Source organism: Peromyscus maniculatus, chromosome 20, assembly GCF_049852395.1.
Source record: "Peromyscus maniculatus bairdii isolate BWxNUB_F1_BW_parent chromosome 20, HU_Pman_BW_mat_3.1, whole genome shotgun sequence".
Classification (NCBI taxonomy): domain Eukaryota; kingdom Metazoa; phylum Chordata; class Mammalia; order Rodentia; family Cricetidae; genus Peromyscus; species Peromyscus maniculatus.
The window spans coordinates 46,003,979-46,021,389 of record NC_134871.1 but is presented as its reverse complement, the minus strand read 5'-3'; the positions used below and the strand labels follow the sequence as shown (position 1 = coordinate 46,021,389).

Below are 17,411 nucleotides of genomic sequence, written 5' to 3'. Positions count from 1 at the left end.
TTGTTGTGTTCCCTTTTTCATTTCTGATTTTGTTGATTTGGATACTCTCTCTTTGCCTTTTAGTGTGGATAAGGATTTATCTGTTTCGTTGATTTTCTTGAAGAACTAACTGTTTCATTGATTCTTTCTATTGTTCTCTTTGTTGTTATTTTATTGATTTCAGCCCTCAGTTTGGCTATTTCCTGCCATCTACTCCTCTTAGGTGTGTCTGCTTCTTTTTGTTCTAGAGCTTTCAGGTGTGCTATTAAGTCACTAGTATGAAATCTCTCCAAATTCTTCATGAAGACACTCAGTGCTATGAACTTTCCTCTTAGCACCACTTTGTGTCCTGTAAGTTTGGATATGTTGTGCCAGAGATAACCTGTGGTAATTGTTCTCTGCTTTTACCATGTGGGTTTCTGGGATTGGACTCAGGTCATCAGACTTGGAGGCACGTGCACTTTTTTTACCCACTGAGCCATCTTATACAGCCTTAGGCTGTGATTCTGAGACTGAGAAACTAAAAGCTGTGCATACAGAAGAGAATGTAATGATTTAAAATGATGATAGGAAATCAATAAATTGGCATTTGAAAGGAATGGAAATATAAGTTCTCTGTCCTCAGTTCTCAAAGACAGATATTCATAGATAAATGTCTAAAGTGAATAAAATGAAAGGCTAAGTTTTAATCACTTTAACTTTGAGAAAAAAAACTTAGTGTGATCTTGTTAATTCTGAATTTGCCTGTTTGCAGTTAGATAAGGAATAGCAATTATGGTTATAAATATGGTTATATGTGAGCCCTGGACCTGAGTGATATTTTCCATGGGAATGTGTGTCAACTGCTATGTGTGCACACTGGGACTAGACAGTCAGGCACAACAATGGCAGATGGGTGGAGGGGGGGGTCTCACAGTTAACGTGAGAGACATGGGAGATGTCAGCAAGGGGAGGACTCTATATTGATCCATGTGGCAGCAGATTAGAGTTGGAGACATCGGTATGAGTGCCTGTGTAGCAGACTGTAGATACAGATCACTGTGTGTAGAACCGTTTTTAGTAGTGTGTATATGCCCAGGCCAGCATAAATTTCATGGCTTTCCTGGGGAGATCCAGGCAATTTCTTCTTTTTATGTTTTATCTTTTTAAAGACGTGTGTGTGTGTGTGTGTGTGTGTGTGTGTGTGTGTGTGTGTGTGTGTGTGTTCATTCACAAAGGTTACAAGAGGGTGTCAGATCCCTTGGAGGTGAAGTTACAGATATTTGTGAACTGTTCAACATAGGTGCTAAGAGCTGATTTCAGGTCAGCCTGGGCTATATATATAGTGAGACTTTGTCTCAACAAACAAAACAAAATTCTAGAAAACTGGCTGTTATTGGATAACATATATAATCCATGAATCAAAGAGAAAATATAAATCAGAAAACTTTTTAATAAAAGATTTATTTTTATGTTATGCATATGGATGTTTTTCCTGCATGTATGTCTGTGCACCCATGTGCATGCCTAATGCCCACATAGGCTATAAAAGAATGTTGTATCTTCCGAGCTGGAGTTACAGTCCATTGTGAGCTGCCATGTGGGTGCAGGCAACTGAACCCAGGTCCTCTGGAAGAGCAGCCAGTGCTCTTAGGCACTGAGTTATCTCTCCAGCCCCCAGAAAGTTTTCTTTTTGACTGAAATGAAAATATAGCATGTCCACATTGGTAGGATGTCCTGAGCCATGAAAGCTATTTAGGAGAGAAGTTTTAACACTACTCATCCAAACTGAAGTGAGTATGTGTGTTGAGACAGGGCTATGGAGTACATGCTGGCCTCATACTCTCTGTGTAACCAAAACTATCCTTGGACTCCTGATCTTCCCACTTCTAACTCCTTAATGCTGGGATTGCAGGTGTCCACCCAAATGCCCAGCTTGGATTTTTTTTTATTTTAAGATTTATTTTTATTTGATGTGTATGGGTGTTTTTGCATGCATGTGTGCCTGAGGTCAGAAGTCATCAGATTCCCTTGAACTCAAGTTAGAGACAGTTGTTAGCCTCCATATAGATGATGTGAATTGAACCCAGGTCCTCTGCCAGAGCAATGGGTGTTCTTAACCACTGGCCCATGTCTCTAGTGCCTGGATTTTTTTTTAAAGGCACAAATCATTAAACTCTATTTCCATATTAAGAAACTAGAAGGGGCTGGAGAGATGGCTCAGCGGTTAAGAGCATCTTTCAGGGGACCTAAGTTCAGTTCCCAGCACCTACATGACAGCTCACAAGCATCTGTAACTCCAGTTCCAGGGGATCCCAATGCCTCTGACCAAGTTTTTGCACAAGCAGAACAATTATAAACATAAAATAAAGCATTAAGATCTAAAAATGTTTTTTTAAGAAACTACAAGAATGACAGCAGGCAGGGGTGGCACACGCCTTTAATCCCAGCACTTGGGAGCAGGGGCCGGGGGATCTCTGAGTTTGATGCCAGTCTGGGGTATATAGACAGACCCTGACTCAGAGGGGGGACGAGAGGGAGGAGGAGAAAGGAGAGGGAGGAGGAGAGAGGGAAGGAAGGAAGAAAAAAAGCTAAAAAAAAATCGAAAGAAATAAAATGGTATTAAAACAAGAAAAAAGTTTAAAAGCTGTTTTATAATCAACAAAATCAGTCCATTTCTAGCCAGATCGATTAGAGAAGACCAGAAAAGCTATAATTTTTCAATATTAAAGCTGATATTGATATTTATGATTCATACCGCAGAGTGTGTGAATCATAATAACAAAGAGATTGTGTAGCAACTTGATGCCAATAAATGTTGGTATCTTTTAGGAAGTAGGTAAGTCCCTTGAAAGGCAGGAACCATTAGCACTTACTTGAAAAGGATTTTTAAAATGTGCTTAGGGAGGCTACCAATATGGCCCAGTGGGTAAAACACTTGCCACTAAGTTTAATGACCTGGGTATGATCCCCAGAGTTCATGTGAAGAGAGAGAGAGAACCAACTCCTGCAAGTTGTCCTCTGACCTTCACATACCTGTCATGGTCCATGTGGCACACATAGAAATGTCAAAAAACAGTTTAAAGCACTTAGTTCTTATTCTTTATAGTCTGAAGAACTACCTACAATAGCCATACTTTTGGTTTTAAGTGAATGTAATAAGTACATAGCAAATAAAAGAATAAATAACAAGAGATAGACAACAAAATATCACTTCAGATGTTCAAAACATCCATTAGAAATGGACTGGGGAAGTCCCGTTGAGATGAGACTGTCAGCTGCAGTCCCAGGCAGAGCGTGGCTCCATCCCCTACCCGCCATGAGGCTTCTAAGTGGAAGAACACAGGGCAGCGGAAAGGGCATCAAGTCAGGTGCTCACAGCATCCTGCAGAGACTGCCTGGGCAAGTCAAGGCAGTCAGCTGCAGCTCCCGATTGAGCTTTCTCTGTGCATGAGCTCTGTATGCCCGGGCGTTGGTGGCGCACGCCTTTAATCCCAGCACTCGGGAGGCGGAGGCAGGCAGATCTCTGTGAGTTCGAGGCCAGCCTGGGCTACCAAGTGAGCTCCAGGAAAGGCGCAAAGCTACACAGAGGAACCCTGTCTTGAAAAACCAAAAAAAAAAAAAAAAAAAACTTTTGGTTTCTCTTTCCCACTGTAGGTACTTTTATACCATGAGATAAACAGTAGTGACCTGAGTTGGACAGGATTTACTTTTTAGCTGCTGTTTGTTGTTGTTGGCCTTGAACTCATGGAGATCTGCTGGCCCCTGCCTCTGCCTCACAAGAGTAAACATATATGCCACCGTGCCAGCTTTAGCACTTTTGAGGATACAGTGTTTTTACTCCTGAGCCATTTCATAGTTTTCTTCCTATCACAGACTTAGGAGGAGTCAGCCTCTCCTGACAAAATGAGTACGCGGAGACAAAATGCTTCGTCTGAGGTGACGGGGAGGCAACCCCACTTCCAGATCCAGCTTATCAGTAAGCTCAAATAACACATGACAGTTTGCCAATATAATGTACATTATAGTTCTGTATTAAATAAATTCAATCTGTAGTTGAAAGCCTTCCCACAAAGAAAAACATACCCACGTGCCTGCGATGCGCATTCTACTGAGGAAAAGATGATAGCAGACTATAATACTCTTCCAAGAACACTGATGTGAAGCAGTTCCTCCCAGTTCATTAGGCCAATGCCATTCCTCCACAGCTGTCTGCTATGTGGCAGTATTCTGGGGAGCTGGGAGCAAACATCTGCAGAGACAAGTCTGACCTAGGCAACTTGCCTCTGTTTCTTTCAGGTGGCTTAACTGGTCTGGGAGTGGCTCTCAGTGGTCCTTGCACTTGCTGAGGGAGGGTCCTAGTGTAGCTGGTCAGTTTCAGGGACTTTCTGAAGCCTCTTGAGTTGGGTGCTCTCTGAGCTTAAGGAGCTTCCCTGCAGGATGGAATGGTTCATCTCCCTTTAGAACATCCTGTGTCTTCACCAGCCTCCCTCCAAGATGGAGGTTATTCTAGGAGAAAATTGTTACCTAACTACCCAAATACAGAAATGACAAGAAGAGAATATATATAGGCCATTGACCTGCATAAACATAGATGTAAAAATTCTTAACAAAAGTTTAGGCAGATGAATTCAAGAATATATAAAATGGAAGAATATACATCATAGCTACTTAGGCTTCTACAAGGAATGATGTGTTTATTTTATTTTTTTCTGAGCTGAGGATCGAACCCAGGGCCTTGCACTTGCTAGGCAAGCGCTCTACCACTGAGCTAAATCCCCAACATGATGTGTTTAGTTTACTAGGAATTTATTGATGGGGCCCTGGAGAGATGGCTCAGTGGTTAAGAGCACTTGTGCAATCATGAGAACCAGAGTTCGGGTCCCAGTACTCAGACAACAAGCCAGGCATCCACACGCCTGTGACCCCAGCTTAGAAGTGCATAAGGACGAGAGCAGAGCAGGGGCTTGCTGGCTTCCAGCCTAGCAGAGGAAATGTGAGCTCCATGTTCAGAGACCATGCCTCGGAGGAGTAGGTGGAGAATGATGGAGAAGATACCAAATGTTCCTTCTGACCTCTCCATTCAGATAGAGGTGCACAAATTGCTGGAATTCAATTGTTATCCAGAAATAATAATATCAATAAACAAAAACGTTTTACAAAATTCACTATTGTTTCCTGATTCAAAAAGTAACAATATTCAAGGGAATGTCTTCAACCTAGCACACGGGATTGATAAGGAACCAACAGCTGACCTAAAAGAAAAAAGAAAGAAAGAAAGAAAAAAGGAAAAAAAAAAGGATCTTTCTTTGTAGCCCAAGTTTACTCGGAGCTCATAATCCTCCTCCTGCTCCTACCTGCAAGGTGCTAAGATTATATATAAAACACCAAGTCCAGTGGATACTGACTTTCTTTTTTGTATATGTGTGCACATGCCTCAGTGAGCATGTGGAGGTCAAAGGGCAGCTTGAAGTATTAGCCCATGCCTTCCACTGTGTTTGAAATGGTCTCTCTGTTGGTCATTGCATATGCCAGGCCAGCTGGCCCTTGAGCCTCTAAAGAATCTCCTGCCTCTGTCTCCCATTTCACCATAGGAACACTTGGATTTTCATCTAATAACCTCTGGTTCTGGGAGCAACATTCTTCATTCACACAGGGTGCCTCCATCCAAACTCTCTTTTTGAAAATTATCTATTTTAAATTAGCTTACGAGGTAGTAGATTACCATAAGGCCTTTTCATACATCCTTAGTCTTGGTTAACCCTCCCCGAGCCCTCTCCTATTCCTTAGTCCCTTGCCTGCATTCATGCTTAGACCTTCCCATCTCCTATATTTCCCCCATCTACTCTAATATCATGTGTGTTCTACACCTCCCACCCCAGGCTTCTTCTCCCCATCTCATTGGGCCCTCTCGGCTTCTTGACCTCTACAGGCACTCCGAATTAAACATACAAATCCAAACATTCAAAGCTGGGGTTTTCATATGAGGAGAACATATAGCATATGTCTTTAGAGCCTGGGCTGCCTATCTCAGTGTATTTTTAGTTCTGTCCTTTCTTTTACAAACTTCATATTTCTTTCTTTTTTTAAAGATTTATTTATTTATTTATTTATTTATTTATTTATTTATTTATTTATTTATTTATTTATTTATTTATTTATTTATTTATTTATTTAGTGTTCTGCCTGCATGTCTGCCTGCAGGCCAGAAGAGGGCACCAGATCTCATTACAGATGGTTGTGAGCCACCATGTGGTTGCTGGGAATTGAACTCGGGACCTTTGGAAGAACAGCCAGTGCTCTTAACCTCTGAGGCATCTCTCCAGCCCCAAACTTCATATTTCTTTACAACTGAGTAAACGTCATTGCATTCCACAGGGTACCACATTTTCATGATCCATTCATTGGTTATCTAACAGGTATGGAGACTGATTGTGTTTTCTAGACTGTGACTAGAGTGACAGTGAGCGTGGACTTGCAAGTATCTCTGTAGTAGGACATAGAGCCCTTTGGGTCTGTGCCCAGGTGTGATGGAACTGGGTCCTTTGGCAGTTCTACTTTTAGCTTTTTGAGAAACCTCCACAATGATTTTCACAGTGGCTGCACCAATTTAAATTCTCACTGGCTGTGGATAAGCATTCCTCTTTTCCTACGTTCTCACCAGCACTTGTTGTCTCCTGTTTCCTTCCAACAGCCATTCTAAGATCAGATAGAATCTCAAAATATTATTGTAGTTGGAAGTTTCTCGGTCCCATCGGATCTCGCCTGGGCAACAGCCGTTTTGTAATAATCACTCAGAGGCTTGATATTAATTACAAACGGTTTGGTCTATGGCTCAGGCCTATTGCTAGATAGCTATTACATCTTCATTTAACCCATTTCTATTAATCTATATTTTGCCACGTGGTTGTGGTGTTACCAGTCTGCTGTTATCTTGTTCCTTGGGCAGCTGGATGGCTTCTGCCCTGATTCTACCCTTCTTCTCTCTGTATCTCTGTTTGGATTTCTCGCCTGGCTCTATCCTGCCTTGCCATAGGCCAAAGCAGCTTTATTTATTAAACATTGAAAGCAGCATATATTCACAACATATTATTAATTTGCATTTCCCTGATAGATAAGGATGTCGAACACCTGTAAAGTGTTTACTAACAATTTGTATTTCTGTGGCTGGAGAGATGACCCAGCTGTTAAGAGTAATTTGCTCATTTTCCAGAAGACTTGAGATTGGTTCCCAATACCCACGTCAGGTGCCATACAACCATCTATAACTCCGTTTCTAAGAGAAATAACCCCTCTGTCCTTCACAGGCATCTGTACTCACATGCACACACATAAAATTTCAAATATAAAAATAAATATAAAAAAACAATTTGTATTTCTTCTATTTAGAAAGTTCTTGGCTGGGTGGTGGTGGTGCATACCTTTAATCTCAGCACTTGGGAGGCAGATGCAGACGGATGTCTTTGAGTTTGAGGCCAACCTGATCTACAAAGTGAGTTCCAGGACAACTCCAAAGCTACACAGAGAAACCCTGTCTCAAAAAACCAAAAAAAAAAAAAAAAAAAAAAAAAAAGACAGAAAGAAAGTTCTTAGCTATTCACATATCTTGAAGTGTTTTCCTACTTTTTTTTCTCTAGCAGTTTGAATTTCAGGTTTTATGTTGACATCTTTGATCCATTTAGAGTTGGTTTTTGTGCAAAGTGAAAGAAAGATCTAGTTTCATTCCTATGTATCTAGTTTCCCCAGTACTATTTGTTGAAGATATTCTTTTCTCCTGTCTGTACTTGGATATCCTAAAATTGGTGACTGTCTACCCAAGTCCTAGATCACTATATCCTCATCTAAATTGGTGACTCTACATAGAATTAAGGACCCAGATATAAGATGGCTATCTTATATCTGGGTCCTTAATTCTATTCCATTGATCTCTGTGTGTGTCTGGGTTTTGTTTTTGTTTTTGTTAGCCCCATGCTGGTTTGATTACCACAGCTCTTTAGTATGACTTGAAATCAAGTATGATGATCTTCCAGCAGTGTCCTTTTGTTTAGGACTGCTTTGGCTATCTGAATTCTTCTGTGCTTATGGAATTTAATATTGTTTTAATATTGTGTTGAGATGAGAATGGTGTTGGTACTTTAATGGGAATTGCATTGAATGTGTAGATTGCTTTTGTAGATGGCCATTTCCACAATAATCTTCTGGTTCATGAGCATGGGATTTCGTCTGGTGTCTGGTGTCTTTCTCATTTTCTTCAGTGTATTGAACGTTTCGTGTTAGAGGTTTTTCTTTTCCTTAATTAGGTTTATTTCAAGGTTTTGTTTGTTTTAAGGCTGTTGTGAATAGAATTGTTTTCCTTCTTTCTCTCTCAGTGTATTTGTCATTGGTTGGGAAGGCTGTTGATCTTATGTCAGCTTTGTGCCCTGCTACTTTACTGAAAGTTCGTATAAATTCTCACGGTCTTCAGGGTCTCCTGTGTACAGACTCAGACCATCTGCAAATAAGGATGCTTTGACTTCTTTCCTTCCTACTTATGTCTTTTTGTTTCTTCTCTTGCCTTACTGCTTTTTAACTAGTATTCCCGGTACTATATTAGTGTAAGTGGAGAAAATGTATTTTCTTGCTTTTGATTTTAATGTAAAAACTTTTTTACTTGTTAATATAGTGTTGGCTATAGGCTTGTTGTATAGAGCCTTTATTATGTTGAGATATGTCCCTCTCTTCTGAGTTTCTTCAGGACTTCTATCAAGAAAAGATGTTGGCATTTTTATCAAAAGCTTTTTCTTTGTCTATCAAGATGATCATATATATGATTTATGTCCTTGATCATTTATGTAATTTATAACATTTATTGATTTGCATCTATTGAGTAATCCCAGCCTCTCTGGAATAAAGCAACTTTATAAAAAAGAATGATCTTTTTGATGTGTTCTTTACCGTGTCCTGAGCATCTTGGGTCTCAGAAACCTGACTGGGGCGGTGAGAGAATGAAGAAAGGAAAGATACACAGATACATGTACAAAACAGCTGAGATCAGCAGGCCAACCACGTACCACAATGCATAATTTCAGCCTGTTTTCTATGTCCAGCCCAGGGGGGAGGCGCTAGCAGTCTCCATAGGCAGTCAGTCTCTGTAGACATGGGGGCTGTAACCATCCGGGGGAGTAAACTGGGCTTGCTAGTTTTTGCACACACTTGGTCAGTCGTTCATAAGCTCATACTTGAACCAGAGGAAGGCTTCCCCATTGCAAGCTTGACCCACGGAAGGTATTTGTCCTTGACATGCTGTGCCCATGTCAGCAGTACTCATTCACTCAGAACTTTATCCATTCTTTACCTATTCCGTCAGGGCTTTCTCCACTCCCCACAGTTCTTGAATTCAGTTTGCAAGTATTTTTGTTGAGAATATTTGCATCTCTGCTCCCCAGGGAATTGGTCTATAATTTTCTTTTATTGGTGGTGTTGATATTGTGTCAGGGTAATGCCAGCTTTATAGAAAGAGTTTGGTTGTATTCTGTCCTTTCCTTTTCCTGTGTTATAGACTGGTGTGGTGGTGGTGGTGAGCATAGCTGTCTTGCTAGCTTAAGAACTAATTTGAGAAGCATGGGTAGTTTTTCTTTGAAGATCGGGTAAAATTCCCCCAGTGAATCTCTCTGGCCATGAGCTTTTTTAGTTTGGAGATTTTTAATCTTTTTAATTAATTAATTAATTTTTATGTATTATGTGTATGGGGGTTTTGCCTGCATGTGTGTATACCACGTATAGTTCCCACTGAGGCCAGAGAAAGGCAGTGAGTCCCTTGTAACTAGAGCTGCAGATGATTGATAGCCACTACGTGGTACCAAGGATCAAACCAGGGTCCTCTAGAGAATAGCTAGTGCTCTCAACCGCTGGGCCATCTCTCCAGATCCTTGCTTTTTGCTAGATTTATTTAAATTGTTTATCTCATCTTAGTTTAAATGTGCTAGGTCATATACCTAGAAATTCATACTTTTTTTTTTTTTTTAGATTTCCAGTTTAGTAAAATGTGTTTTTAAGGAATGACCTAATGATTTTCTGAATTTCATTGTTCTCTGTCATAATGGTTCCCTTTTCTTTTCCTTCTTCCTTCCTTCCTTCCTTCTTTTTTCTTCCTTCTTTCCTTCCTTCTTTCCTTCCTTCTTTCCTTCCTTCCTTCCTTCCTTCCTTCCTTCCATCCATCCATCCATCCATCCATCCATCCATCCATCCATCCATCCAGATGTTTGGATTATAGCATGTGCCACTTCTCCAGGTGGTACTTTGAATCTTTTCAAATTTCTTCTTAATTAGCGGCTAGTGTCCATGGACTGTCTTGGATGTGAAGGAGGGCCTAATCCTAACGCCACTTGGGAGGTGGTGGAGAGTAAGGAGACACGGCCCCGCTGATACTCTGCTCACAGGGCTGTAGGCTTTGGTGTGGTGGGGCATGTGTAGAGAGAGGTGAACGCAGCTGCTTACAGCTCTGTGGGCTTCCCCAGCCAGCACCATGGCAGCAGTGCCTTGGCTGGAGACAGCAGGCAGCCCCTGGTCCTGTCCTGGCCCTGTCTGGTCCAGAGCCTGTTGGTTCTGATTCCAGTAGCAGCAACTGCTTCTGAACTTTATGGAAGGAAACCCCAGTGTGTACTGAGGAATTGGGGTGCGCTTGGAGTGCCTCTTCCATGTCTGTTGGGACAGTACTGCTGGCATTGTCACAGTGGCCTCTGTGAACAGTTGCAGCCTCCATTCTAAGGATGCCTTGGGTCAGGTGGATGCAGATGTTCTTTAGGGAATACTGTTGAGTCACCATCTGGAGTGGTAACCCTTCAGAACCTAGCAGTAGAATGTAAGTGCTCTTTTCCTTGTCCTTGCCAGCACTTAGTAGTTTTTATTTTCCCTGTTTTAGTAAGTTTGCTGGATGCCTTCTATCATATTATGCCTTTAATGAGCACTTCTCTGAAGAATGGAACTGAGCCATTTCCATGATTGCTATCTACTTTCTGCTGCTTTATCTATCCTTCCTTATCTCTTCATCTGTAGGGTTTTGTGTGTTTAGTGTGCCATACCTGTGGATGTTCTGTGTAGCAAATGCTTTTCATTTTGAGTTAGCCTTTTCCCTTCGTCCCTCTTCTCTCTCTCTCTCTCTCTCTCTCTCTCTCTCTCTCTCTCTCTCTCTCTCTCTCTCTCTCTGTAGGATCTCACTTTGTAGCCCTGGCTGGCCTGGAACTCACTCTGTAGACCAGGTGTCCTCTAACTCACAGAGATCTGCCTGTCTCTGTCTCCTGAGTGCTGGGATTAAGGCATGGGCCACCATACCCAGTCTACTCTTAGTTTCTTGATAAATAGGTATTCTCAGTCTCAACTTTATTATAGTCTTTGTGAACTGGCTTTGTGACTGTCTCAGAGATTGTCCTCTCTGTAAAACCAAGTTTTCTCCTAAAAGCTCGGGTTTTTTCAGCATTCGCATTTACAGCATGGACTGCTTTAGATCTTGAATGAGCATAGGGTCAAGGGTCCCTTTCCAAGTGCATCTCTAGTCAGCACAGTATGTCTCAGGAAATCTGTGTGTGCCTCACATGTCCAAGCCCTGCTCTGCATGGGGCATAGCCTGTGTTTTGTGTGTATTATGCTCACCTTTCATCTCCACAACAACTTCCCTGTATGGGGTGGCATCCTGAGCTGGGGGTCCAAGTGAGCCTGGGTAGTCCAGTGCATCCTCTAGCTTCGCAGTTCTTGGGGTCATGTGCACTGCCCTGGCCCAAATGGAGTCTCAGCAGTGGGAGTTAGCCAGCAGGTACTCCCTATGTATAAGAAGATGGCTGGGTGCTAAGAGCACTTCCCTGGGAGTGGCCTCCCTGGGGAGTTTTGAGGATTGGAGATTGCTTTCCATTTGAGCCAGCTGCCTGCTGTAATTCTTGTTTGTGGTGTGGGCTATCTATCAGCTGATACCCGGATTTTCCATCAGCACTTAGCCACTTCTTTTCTCTCTAGTGTGTCTTCTTCCTGTCTGATGCTGGAGGAGGCAACCTGATGGTCCTCTGACAACTATTCACCTCAGCACTAAGAAGCAGATGGCAATGTCACAGACACAGGATTATGAATGCAGAAGCCACCATGTTGATGAGCAGGAGCCCAGGATTCCAGGGTCGAGCACCAGGTAAGGAGGCAGTGTCCACTCCTGACGAGTGGTCCAGGCCCTGGGGCAGTGGGAGAGAACAACCCTTCACAGAAAAGGCAGTGGGTTCCAGGGCTCTTGGCACACCCCTGGTAGTTCTCCCAGTCATGTGTATGTGGCTGCCCACTTACACATGCCTTCTCAGAGGGCCTCGCCTGTTGCTGGAGAGCTTCTCTCCAGGTTCCACCAAGCCCCGCAGTCCAACAATCCAAGTATAAAATAATCACTCAGACGCTTATATTACTTATAAACTGTATGGCCGTGGCAGGCTTCTTTCTAACTGTTCTTATATCTTAAATTAACCCATTTCTATAAACCTATACTTTGCCATGTCGTTTGTGGCTTACCGGCGTCTTTACATGCTGCTTGTCCTGGGGGTGGCTGCAGTGTCTCCCCTCCTTCTTCCTGTTCCCTCAATTCTCCTCTCTCCTTGTCCCGCCTACACTTCCTGCCTGGTCACTGGCCAGTGTTTTATTTATATAGAGCGATATCCACAGCACTCGCCAGTGTTTACTCCTGCTTCTGTCTCTGTGGTCCAGTGTGCTCAGCACAGGCACTCATTGCAGTCAAACCTGCACACTGGCTAGAGGCCAGTGCATCCCTGTTCAGGAACTTTGATGTTTCGGCTGGACTGATGAACTGGGCCCAATTCCTCAGGCACTCCGGGCATCAATCCACATAGATATCAGTAGTCACACCTCATTTTTATTTTTCTAATTTTCAAGCTTTTTATCTGGAAATAATTCCACACTTACAGGGAAAAAAAAGATAAGAGCAGTCCCAGGAATGTTCATGAGTTCCTGCCCTGAGTTGTTAGTCAGTCACCTGTCCTTTCTCAGTTACTTCTGGACAGGCCACATGTGTTGTGCCTTAGGCCTCTAATCCTTGACTCTGTGTCTGTCAAGTGATTCATATAGCCAGGACACATATCACAGATCAGATCTGATGTTGACCCAAGGCTTTGATCACCCCTGCCACCCTGAACCATAGTGCCAGCCAATTCCCTATTGTTTTTATAGCACTTTCTACACCTGTATAGTATAGAATTCTGCCAGTTCTACCAGCCTCTGCCTTCTGACTCTCCCTAGCCTTTTCTAATTTAGGTGGTTTCTATAGCCTTCCCGTGGCTTTTGTGCCCTTAACCAACATAAAAGTATCTTGGACTCGTCTGGTTAGAGTTACTTACCTGACACACAGAACCCTGGGTTGGATCGCCAGTGTTGCACAGAGTGGGCTAGTGGTGCAAGCCTGTTATTTAGGATGGGGAATCGGAGACAGGAGGGTCAGAAAGTCAAGGTCATCTTCAACTGCATGGCAAGTTTGAGGCCAGCCTGGGATACATAAGACTCTGTCTCAAAAGACAAAAAAAAGTGGATGGGAAATGGCTTAGCAGTTAAGAACACTGGCTACTCTTCCAGAGGACCAAGGTCGATTCCTAGCACCCACATGTCTCCTCACAACCATCTATAACTCCCGTTCCAGGGGATGCAAAACTGTCTTCTGGCCTCTGCAGGTCCTGCACATACATGGTACACAAGCATATTTAAACAAAATACCCATACACATAAAAATAAAATAAAATTAATAAACAACAATAATAAAACCAGGGCTTATGTGTATACCCACCACAGTCTAACAGCCCCTTAGAGGATTCAGTCAAGCGCCTGCTGAGAGGGCTGGGTCTTTGTGCAGCTTAGATTTTAGGCCTCTGACAGGAGACCAATATACCCTCCTATATATGTCACGGTTGATTTTAAGACTTTCTTTTATCTTTTACTTAGTTTTCCAGTACCAGCTTTTATTGTTTTCTTTTCTTCTGTGAGTTAAATGCAGGGCCTCATGGATGCTCCACAAATGCTCCACCACTGAGGTGCTCCAGCACTGAGTCCTGCCCAGCCCATAGAGCGCATCAGTTTAGAGTCTGTTCTCAAGTATGGCATGAAGTGTAGACCTGACTTTTGGACTCCAAATATGACCCCATTTTTCCCTTTGTTTTGGTTTTTTTGAGCCAGAGTTTCTCTGTGTATCCCTGGCTTTCCTGGAACTCACTCTGTAGACTATGCTGGCCTCAAAATCAGGCCTGGCTCTGCCTCCCAAGTGCTGGGATTAAAGATGTACGCCACTATGACCAGCTGTGACCCAATTTCTTGGTACCTTATTAAAGACTGCCTTTCCCCTTTCTGAGACTTCACACTGTCTGATTATATTCTGAGAGTTTTATGGCACTGGGGGTACTTTAGTTAACCCATGTACTTCCATTGGCCTCTTCATTTGGTTGTTGAGTTGGGTTTTTGAAACAGACTCTCTTTGTGTAGTCCTGGTTGGCCCTGCACTCAGACATCCACCTGCCCATACCTCCTGGGAGCTGGAATTAAAGGTGTGCACCACCGCTGACACGGTCCGGCTACACTCGATGATGTCACGATGGTGGCTGTTGTGCGGCTTCCAGGCCTTCCTCTGGTCCTCGCTGTCCGCTCTTCCTCACATGGCTCAGTCTGGGTAGTCGGTCACCCCCATAGCAGTGTCCCAAGTTTCCCTATTGCACATAGTGTACACAGGCCCTACAGGTAAACCACTGAGCCCGTACCTGGGCCATGCAGTGTGGACGCGCTCATTCCTCTCACGGCTGCTGTGGCTCCATTGTCTGTGTATCCAGCTTGCCTGTGGAGGCAGACATTCTTGGTTGTGCTCTCTATTGATTCCTTCTCACTGACACCCTGCTCTGGCCAGAGGACTCCTCCCAGCCAAGTGGTTCATTGCCTGTGGATTTAGTGTCGTCTTCACACTCCTGATGGAACTGAGCTTCCAGCTCCTCCGTCTGCTCTGCTGGAAATGTCTTCCCTTAGGTAGGCTGCTTTGGCTTTTCTGGTGTGTAGGCTCCTGCTCACTATGGAGAGCAGTGCCTGTTAGAGATACCATAGGGTTTGCCTCTGTCTGGGCTGTGTTCCCACGCAGCTGGTGTTGGTTTGGTGGGTTTTCTTGGCAGATAAGTTAGATACATGTCACTTTTCCCCTGGAGTTTTGTGTGCTGATGAAGAAGCCCTCTCCTGCTTCATGGCTGTTCTTTGTAGGCTTTTAGGTTTTTACGTTCCTCATCAATCTGTGTGGATCTACATGTTTTTTCACTAGCATCCAGCAATCCTGGCTGGAGTCTTGCCTCAGTAATCTGTGAACCTCCCATCGCTCCAGCCTGCAGCTCTGTCAGGGACAACAAAGGCTTCCTGTCCATTAATCCATCTGCTCCAATCCCAGTGAAATGGACCCCATGGACAGGTAGTCTGTTGGGGATTTTAGCTGGAAGTAGACTGAAATGCAATTCTTCTTTGTTGTTACTGGTTTGGTTTGGTTTCCTTTTCTCCTTTGGATTTTTTTCAAGACTGGCTGTCCTGGAACTCGTTCTGTTCCAGAAGGTGCCGTTTACCTTAGCCTCTCGGTCACTTCAGCCTTATGGAAGTCATGGTATCTCCTGGCTGCTTATCTCATTGTTGGGTTTGGTCTTTTGGACCTTTGTTTGTTGTGAGTTGTTTTTTGTTGTTTTGGGGACATTTTCACTCCATAGCTCAGGCTGCCCTTGAACTTGCAGTTCTCCTGCCTGAGGAGCTGGAATCACAGGCGTCTTCCACCACGCTCAGCTTGGTGCTAGAGGTCGGGCTGTTGGCCTGGCATGTGCTACATGGACTTCTGTTAAACTAAGTCCCATCGTTATTGCCCACACTTTTTTCTTTTTTTCTTTGTTTTTTCTAGACAGGGTTTCTCTGTGTAACAGCCCTGGCTGTCCTGGAACTTGCTTTCTAGACCAGGCTGGCTTGGAACTCACAGATATTCACCCTCTTCTGCCTCCCAAGTGCTAGGATTAAAGATATTCACCACCACACCCAGCTAAAAAATATACTTTCTCTCTTTGTATGTTTTGTTTTTCGAGACAGGGTTTCTCAGTGTACCCCTGGCTCACTCTGTAGACCAGGCCAGCCTCAGTCTCAGAAATCTACCTGTCTCTGCCTCCTCTGTGTGCCAGGATTAAGGGCATGTGGCACCACTGCCCAGCTTTATTGCCCATATTTTAATTATTTTTTATTATGAATTATGTGTTCTTTTTATGTTCTGGATTTAAGTTTCTTATCACATATATATGTTTTGCAAATGTATTCTCACATTATGTGGTTTTGTTTTCACTTTTTAGTTTAATTGTTTTTGGCACAGAAGCTTTACCTTTGATGAAATCCAACTTATCTGTTGCTTCTTATAGCTCACACTTTGATGTGATGTTTAAGAACATACTGCAGATTCAAGACCTTGAATTTTTATTCATTTTACATACCAACCACAGATCCCCATCTTATCCCTTCTCCCTTTCCCTCCAGCTCACCCCGCATCCCCTCCTCCAAAAGGGTAAAGCCTCCCATAGGGAGTCAGCAAAGCCTGGTACATTCAGTTGAGGAAGGACCAAGCCCCTCTCCAAGATCATGAAAATTTACCCCTATCTTTTCTTCTAAGCATTTTGTAATTTTAGCTCTTATAGTGAGGTCTTTGATCTGTCTATAGAATTAATGTTTATGTCTGGCCTAAAGTAGAAACCAGCCTCATTCTTCTGCATGTGGGTATCTGTCACAGCAAAGTCACTGAAAAACTATCCTTTTCCCATGTAATTGTCGCAATTAGAATCTGGAGAACAGGGAATATAACCTTCACCTGGTACACTTCACCTTCTGTGTACTTGGCCCTCATATTCATCTGGGGAGACTTGTTTGGAGCCTCTCTAGGGCAAGAACAGAGGCATGCTGCCTCCACAGAGCCAGAATGCTTCCCATCCAATACCTGGGGCGGCTCAGAAGGGCCTGTTTCCCGCTGTGCCATCAAGGCCTTAAGTGTCCATGCCCCTTTTCCCAACTTGTGATTATCATCTTTATCATTCCTCCTTAGATACCATATGGCTTATTTTCCATCAAAACCGATTTTAAACATTATTACCCAATCAACATTGCCCACTATATCTCCAGTTGAGTCAGTAGGAGTCTGCTAAGCATTGGTGCCTCCCTGTAGCTTATGAGGTTGAGTCCTAGCTAGCTGGGAAGCGCTGTGAGCAGTTCCGAAACAGCTAACCAGTTTTCTTATCTACTTCACTTGCTACAGAATGTCTGTTACACACCCGACTCCAACCCTGTGAACAGGCTGCTTTCCTTAGTTCATGGTCCCCCCACTCCCACCCCGCAACTTGCCCATAAGGCCTATACATATCTGTGACCACTTGCTGGGTCCCTCCCTTTCCTCAGGGTCCGCATAGTCC

General features: G+C 43.4%; 1 protein-coding gene across 14 annotated transcripts in view; it reads left to right on the top strand.

The window, feature by feature from the left end:
* The window catches only part of Arhgap39 (Rho GTPase activating protein 39), a 104,986-nt gene that overhangs the window by 46,274 nt on the left and 41,301 nt on the right, over window positions 1–17,411 (top strand). For all 14 annotated transcript variants that reach the window (XR_013046459.1, XR_013046460.1, XR_013046462.1 and 11 more), the window contains one exon: window positions 11,944–12,109. Coding sequence is in view for 8 of the 14 variants with exons in the window: in XM_076556186.1 (XP_076412301.1) it covers window positions 12,024–12,109 (86 nt within the window). In the remaining 6 variants the exon portion in view is untranslated. The remainder of the gene's footprint in view (window positions 1–11,943; window positions 12,110–17,411) is intronic.